Source organism: Salvelinus sp. IW2-2015, linkage group LG34 (genome assembly GCF_002910315.2).
Source record: "Salvelinus sp. IW2-2015 linkage group LG34, ASM291031v2, whole genome shotgun sequence".
Classification (NCBI taxonomy): Eukaryota; Metazoa; Chordata; class Actinopteri; order Salmoniformes; family Salmonidae; genus Salvelinus; species Salvelinus sp. IW2-2015.
Genome location: NC_036873.1, coordinates 8,188,789 through 8,196,679, shown reverse-complemented (window position 1 = coordinate 8,196,679; position 7,891 = coordinate 8,188,789). Strand labels below are relative to the sequence as shown.

At 43.4% G+C, this 7,891-nt stretch overlaps 1 protein-coding gene across 1 annotated transcript in view; it reads left to right on the top strand.

Annotated features, from left to right (window-relative positions):
- LOC111958340 (F-box only protein 41-like) overlaps positions 1-6,111 on the top strand; it is a 110,062-nt gene extending 103,951 nt beyond the window's left edge. Inside the window, exons 12-14 of the mRNA XM_023979565.2 lie at positions 3,046-3,204; positions 3,605-3,720; positions 5,094-6,111. Of these exons, the coding sequence (XP_023835333.1) occupies positions 3,046-3,204; positions 3,605-3,720; positions 5,094-5,156 (338 nt within the window). The 3' untranslated portion in view covers positions 5,157-6,111. The remainder of the gene's footprint in view (positions 1-3,045; positions 3,205-3,604; positions 3,721-5,093) is intronic.
- Positions 6,112-7,891: the final 1,780 nt, after the last annotated feature.

Below are 7,891 nucleotides of genomic sequence, written 5' to 3'. Positions count from 1 at the left end.
ATTGGCTTTAGCCCACTCAGTGTCACTTTGAAGCTGTGTGTAGGCCTTTTCGGCGCTTTTCAACTCACTTTCAACTGCAATCTCCTCTTCTCCTCTTCAGAGGTTGCCGCTGGACATCTTAGCGAAGAATGCGTCACATTTGCCACAGGTGTCACTCCTGGTTGCCGAAATTGAGACTCTGCTGTTTGAAAATGTCCCCTATAAAACCCAAGAATTTTGCAGATGATATTCTTCTTATTTGTAGAGTCGGGTACATTCGCAACAATTCAGATCAGGGCTGAGGTATTCTCTGTACATCCCCCCTCATCCGACGAGTAGTCGTTCTTGGGAAAGATAGAATGTGCTCCTTGATGCCCTCTTCACTGTAGCATGTATCCTATGTGGCCTGTAAGGAGACAACAAGATTTTGTTAAACTTGTATTCTCTCAATGGGTCTAGGGACCTGCCTAGAGTGCAACTGTGTCGCTATAACCGGGGTACAAATCCGGGAACGCCATTGCCGTTTGTGGCCGGGGGGTCCTGTAGGCGGCGAGAATTAGGCCAGTGCCGTCCGGTGGGAGGGGAAGGTAATCGGCACTCAGTCCTGAATGATCAGGTTGTAGTTGGACAACTTAGTTACCATCATTTTGTTTAAAAGTAATAAACATTTTTATATTTTTGTTCAGAATTCGCTATTTCATCCATTCGATACTCCATGTTAATGTTTAGAAGATTGTTTAGAGCACTGCTATAGTGAAATAATCCAGGCTGGAATCCATAGCGCATTACTTATTGCTATGCTTCCCTCTTCCATCTTCTAAAGAGACCTAGCCTCAGTAGCCTGATCTGGAGACCCTGCAACCTCACCTGCCTCAGCTTGAACTCCTAACTTTTGCCTTGAACAACCTGACCAAAACAATTACATTACCATTTGGCAGGTTCTTAAAAACTAGTACAGAGAATACAATATGTTTGTAATGATATTCATATAGACATTAATTCATATTTCACTTGCCTGAAGACGCCTGTTGGTTAGCTGGAACACAGACATGAAAGTGACCTTGCACACGTTCAATCTCTGGCCTGCTTGCTGTACATGTATTTGAAGGTTTGTTTCCCGTCGTTTGTTCTCCTTTGTATCTCAGGTGTTACGTCTCCGTTTCACCTCATGCTGCAATAACAATTGACAATGATAAATTCAGAATTTAATATACTGTAGCACATTCAGGGTATTGCTTGATCAGGACCTCCATCTTTCACACACTCCCAACCTATACACAGAATGAGTTTGTAATTGCACCATTGTGTAACACTGCACTTTTAGAGTTAACGTTAATGTACGTATCATTACTGTCAAAGTTAAACTATGCAAGTGTTCAATATAGCTATTTGCTTGCGCTCATCAGTCAACTTTCCACAATCCTTTGTGCACGTCGTGGAACACGCTCTTCCCTGCAGGATACAGTGTAACGTTACCTATAACTAGCTAGCTACTGTAGCCATGTCGAATCATCCGGTGGATGGAGAKAAAGTAGCTAGCTATGTTTCTTCTATAATCTAGCAATAACATTTGTAACGATAATGTATAAGTTAGTAGCCAACGAACTTTAGCTAATATGTTTTCTCTATAGTTACAAATTAGACAACCCAGAACATACATGTTAGRTACTGTACTCTATAGCTAGCTTGATTGTTTGATATACGGTTCTTCCACATACCTCTTTTGGACAGCTTTTCCCAGTTTTTTTCTTGACCCTTACGATTTGTATCGGGTTTTCCCGCATCCCGTAAGATCTTCCTTTGCCTGTCTTTCCATTCTTTTAGTTTTGTTTTACGTTTCTTTCCCACATTTCGGCGATTTTCATCAGCAACAGAAAAGTTGTGCGCTTGCCCGTCCATTCTGAGTGGGGCACATAAACGGTTATTCCACGAGAGAATATCTTTAAATTTAAAAGTATTGGTAATTAGCGCGTGGAAAGCTTGTGAAAACGGTTCACTATAGAAAAAGGGTGTCCAATAATGATTTTTCATGTATATCTTTATTTTTATTTTTTTTAAATGTCACATATGGTTCTTCGTCTGTAGGATTCCCCAACTTGACAGAGCTTGAATACGTWTTTTAAAGAATAATGTGGAAATGTACCATATATCCAGGTGTGCAGAGCTATTAGTCTTACCCAGAAACACTGTAATCGCTGCCAAAGGTGATTTGAATGTATTGACTCAGGGGTGTGAATAATGTTATGTTATGTAAATTAGACATTTCCGTATTTCATTTTCAATAAAATTGCAAACATTTCAAACATTTGTTTTCACTTTGTCGTTATGGGGTATTGTTTGATGATGGGTGAGAACATTTGTTTTAATCCATTTTGAATTCAGACTGGTAACACAACACAARGTGYAATAAATCAAGGGGTATGAATACCTTCTGAAGGCACTGTATGTGCCCTGGTCAAAGGTAGTGCACTATTAAGGGAATAGGATGCCATTTGGAAGTCAACCATTCTGATCAGTTCTCTCTCATCCTACCATCTAGAGCGAAACATGATGAAACACTATCCCAAAGCTGTTGAATTGAATAATCTCAAATATATCTATATCTGAGATGATCATACAAATAGTAGAAACACCGTGAACATAATGTTTGGTTTTGTAGGCTGGTTATGTGCGCTTTCGCCATGACCATCTCTTTTCAACTTATTTAGGTAGCATTGTTAAGTTTTATTTTTATGTAAGCATTGCTAACACTTCAACCAACGAACAAACGTATATCAATGTGTGCTGGCCAGGTGTATATGACTGCTTTCGACTCTAGATAGGCTCTTTAGATATCTTACCCAGCACTTGAACAATAATGGATGAGCAAATACCAAGCGTCCTGTCCAGGGGTTGTACTTGTGCATCTAGCTGCCTCACCCTACAGAAACAGAAGATATTCTCCTGCCCTATGGGCTGTTCTGGTGCGGTCAATGCTACTTACATACTACTGACTAAGTTGTTGGTATCAAAGGCATCTCAACCTCCTTCTCCCCCTTCTCTCCTCCTCCTTCTTTCCCCCTGTAGCGAGGAACTGCATGCGTCTGCAGGTGTTGGAGCTGGACCATGTGAGTGAGGTCAACCAGGAAGTGGCAGCTGAGGTGTGCAGGGAGGGTCTGAAGGGCCTGGAGATGCTGGTCCTCACCTCCACCCCGGTCACCCCTAAGGCCCTGCTACACTTCAACAGTGAGTACACGCTACACCCTACTACACTACATAGTACACTACTGGGAGGTTCTGGAGGTTCTAGAGATGCGGATCCTCACTTCAACAGTGAGTACACGCTACACCAGACCCGGTTCAAATATAGATGTGCTTTATTGAGCTTGATTTTCACAAAGGAACCAATAGAACAATCCCAAAAGTGCAATCCCTGCCCGTTTTTAGTTTTCCATTGCTCAAACAACGGCTCAAAGTGTCGAGTACGCACCATTTTTGAATCCAGGTCTGCACTTTTCTCATCCAGTCAATCATTTCAGAGCTACACAAGTGGCTAGGGCATAGGGGCTAGGGGTCTATTTGGAATTGGGTGGCGAGTCTGCTGCTTCCTTCCGTGTGAGGGCTGCACACCATCTCGCCCCTCCAGGTGTGTGTCGTAACCTGAAGTCCATCGTGGTGCAGATCGGTGTCGAGGACTACTTTGAGGACCCCAACAGCCCCGAGGCTAGGAAGCTCTTTGACGAGATGGTGAACAAGCTGCAGGTAATTATAACAGAGCTTTAACTTCCACATCCCAATGCTCTTAAAAAAGATTGAATAATCTAATAACATTTACAAAGGGGGTGCATCTCAATACACTTATAAAGGGGACGAAACCCAATACTATTAAAACTTTCTCTGGATCAGTGCTTTGAGGGCAACTCCTGACTATGCCTGTCCAAATAATTTCCTGTCTTTGGGTTCTCCTGCCCACAGTATARGTATAATTTCTATGACTAACTCTGTAGTATCCTTTAGCGATGGTTAGGTGGGTGAGCGAGAGTGGTCTATTATTACAACTCAACCATACTGAACCGTACATGACTCAAAACCAAGGTCCCCGGTTCAGCTGATCGTCTGAGGAATACTGGAAAGAGGAAGTGTGGCGTTGAGGGCGGTCGCACGCCCACGACGGGCGCCGCTCAGAGGTTAAGAGGAAGAACGCTTCGATATTCGCACTCTGACATTTTTTTATCTATGGGCCCTGGTCGAAAGTAGTGCACTAAACAGGGAATAGGGTGGGCGTGTGAGCCTTCCCTTCTTCTGTGAGTCAGTGAGGAAGGTGTCCGTTTCTCGCTGGAGGATGCTGTGCTAGATTGCTCATAGCCGTTAAGTAACGAACRCCAGAGAGCTAAAAGTGTGTTTGTAATTTCGGGCCCTGTTCATTTGTCACGGCCGTAGCCAGACGGGGGAGAAGCAAAGCAAACATTTAATCAAACTCAATGAACCCTCGAGGGGGAGAAACCTATGAGTTATGTGTGTACTGTACAGTCAGTGAAAARCACTATTRCAAGCCTAGGAACCAGCACAGTCATTAATTTCTTACTCGTATACACATGTGTGCGCAATGGTCTACAAACGTAGTTATATGCTTACTTTTTTGTTTATAAATACAGCTTCTCCATGAGACACACACGCTAAGCATATTCAAGATTCACACATGCTTAATAGGGCTGTGATACCAGTYTCGCAATATTTTTTCCATGGCGAAAATGAGAACGCGAAGCAGACCGAACTCTTTAGTCCTTTAAAAACCTGCTGTATGTCAAATATAGTGTGCTATAGTTTGGGAAATAAATACATGTGACTCTGGATGACAACGTAATGATGTTCGTTTCCAACATTAGGTCTGTTCTCCTAAAGAAGTCGAAGCCGCTTTGTGTTTTGCTTCCTTGCCATGATACTAACTGGTATCGTCCCGGCCCTATTGCTTAAATGCACTCAGATATAAATAGATTGAGGCACGCTCATTCACACACGCACTTTTGATGGTTCAACGGCCTCTAGAGTGTGTGTGTGTGTGTGTGTGTGTGTGTGTGTGTGTGTGTGAGTGTGTGTGTGTGAGTGTAGCGGTCTAACCCCTCTTTACCCTCCAGGGCTTGAAGAAGAGACCGGGCTTCTCCAAAATTCTGCACGTGAAGGCGGACATCCTCTGCTAACCCCATCCACCACCCAGGACCCCCAAAGAAGAAGGGTCYGCCATTTTGTTTCCAGCCACACCAACAGAACAGACCTAGTCATTTGTAACCCCTTGACACGACGCGAGGACGAAACAGCCTGAAMTACCAGTCAGCCAACACACACACGTAACTGAAGAGGACATTCAGCAACATGCTTCTTTATTGTTAAAAATAAAACCAATGTGTTTTCGGCCCTTAGCCTTGACTAAAAGACAGACACCACAGACAGATAGACGCTCCATAGACCACTACAATGCCAATTGGAGAGATGCAATGCAGTACAGAACAGAGYATAGACAAGACAAGAGGCCTGGATAAGTCAGGTCAACACCTTACCCTGGAGCATACAAACCCAGTGGAGATTCTCATYAAGGGACCAAACCCTCCTTTACCATAGATGTACTAGAGAGCTCATCTCCTATCTTTTCAATGGCTGCTTTTTTGACCAAATGGGCAGCACCATTGAGGGCTATCTCTATTTTTAAAGTAGTACATTTTGTGTGTCCTCTATGGTGGGGTAAAGTGTAGTAAAGACATCATCAGTCAGGTAACAAGACCAGAGGCCACTAAGTCTCCGCGAAAACTAACAGGGACCATGTTTGTGACTTGCTGACCTTCCAAACAGATTTGAAACAAACTCTATTGGACTTTGTAGATGCGTAATCTCGGCGGGATTTTGATTTCAACTGAGAAAAAATGCTTTTTTTTTATCAAGATGCTCAACAGCACATATTCTTGTGGAAATGCACATGAGCAGTAAGCAGATGTAGGGATGGACGGTGTGTGAATTTTGACCCTGTCCTGAGCCAGAGGAGTAAGTTAAAATAGACCCTCTATCCCAACGTGTGTGTGTGTGTGTGTGTGTGTGTGTGTGTGTGTGTGTGTGTGTGTGTGTGTGTGTGTGTGTGTGTGTGTGTGTGTGTGTGTGTTTGTGTGTGTGTGGTGTGTGTGTGTGTGTGTGTGGTGTGACATACCAGCTTCAGACTTGGTCAAACATAAAACGAGAAGATATCTTGTCACCTTTTAGACTTTATTATTCAAGGTCTTTATCAGCCGCTCCATGGTGTGTCGCCATTGGACATTGCCGTTCCCATCTTCAGCAAGATCATCAGCGGCGCACAGTCTCTCCCGCACACCCTTGGATTTTCAGCTGTCAATTACTTTTGTCTGTGGAACTCTTACAGTATCTGTAGGCCGGCTGGTCCATAAGGCAGCTACTGTTTACTTTGTTTTTAAACAGGGTTGCAAATGGATTCCTTTTGCCTTTTATTTCAGAATTGATGACGTTCATAGCTGTGTYTGTTCTATCTTCATTTCGTAAAGTGTTTTCTCCGATGTGCCACTAATCTATAGGAGCGTTGTAAGGCAGTCGRTCACCCTATTCAAATAACTAGCCACTAGCTCTGTAAGCTACAGTGAATTACATGAGCTACATCCCAAATGCACCCTATTCCCTATGTACAGTAGTGTAATACWTTTAACCAGGGCTCATAAGGCTCCAGAGCTTGGGGGCCTGATTTGGTGTCACACTTTTGCCCCAGTCCAAGCTAACACGCCTGACTCCAATAACCAACTAATCATGATCTTCAGTTTAGAATGCAGTTAGTTTAAATCGACTGTGGGGAAAAGTGTGACACCAATCATGCCTCCGAGGCCTGGAATTGCCCAGGCCTGGAATGGGGTGACATTTGAGATGCAGTCTTGATCTCAATTGCCTCAAAATCCTCTTCTTGTTTCTTCATCTGCACCGATTGCCTTGTCAAGTGAAAACAAAATGGCGGAAGCTCATCATTAGGCTGTCTTTCGCCTGACCAGTTATTTTCGCTCAGTGCAATGACGGGAGAAGAGGACAGAGTTGTTAGGCAATTGAGTAAGATAGCCTGTGTGTATCCACTCGCAGTAGTGTACCGTTTATTTCTTCAGGCACTCATGCAAGTCGTCGAGCTCAGGCAACAATGCACCCCGACCCAAACCATGCATCCACCCCAGGGAGGGGGATCTCAAGTCTAATGTGTACTCCTTCTGACAGAAGACAACAGTTGGAAGCTGATCCTCTGGTAGGCGTTTGACATATCCTTTGTTCGTACGTCATTGTAGATCAAGGAAAGGAAATGAGAGAAAGCTATTTTAGACTATTGAGATGCAGCCCGTGTGCCAGAGAGGAAAGGCTGCAGGGTAATCCTTTGCTTCCCCGTTATTTTTTTTTTTTAAATGGAGAGATGTTTAGTCAAGTTGAGCACCGAGTTCTGTTCTAAGTTATGTGCTGCTTTGTTTTAGTAGTGCTAGCCTGACATGAACACACACACACACACACACTGCAGTTGTGGTTTCTCATCTCCATGTTCTCTTCCAATACTGAATATTGMCTGTGAAAAGACTTGCCCCTCSGATTGAAAAGGTGTTTTTAAAGTCGCTGTCACAATAGAGAAAACACAATGCACTTGTTTATTTGGGTATGTGGTCCAAATGGCGCACTTTTCTCTGTATAGTGAACTACTGTACTTTAGACCAGGGCCCATAGGGCTCCGGTCAAAAGTGGTGCACTATATAGGGAGTAGGGTGCCATTCGGGATGCAACTTTAGGGGGTTTTCAGTTCCTGACAATCTTGTCTTCTTTAAGACATTAAACACTGTACATAATGTTGTTTATAATATAAAAAGATGACTGCATTTGGTGTTATAAAATTAAGGTCATAAGTATAAGGATCTTCATG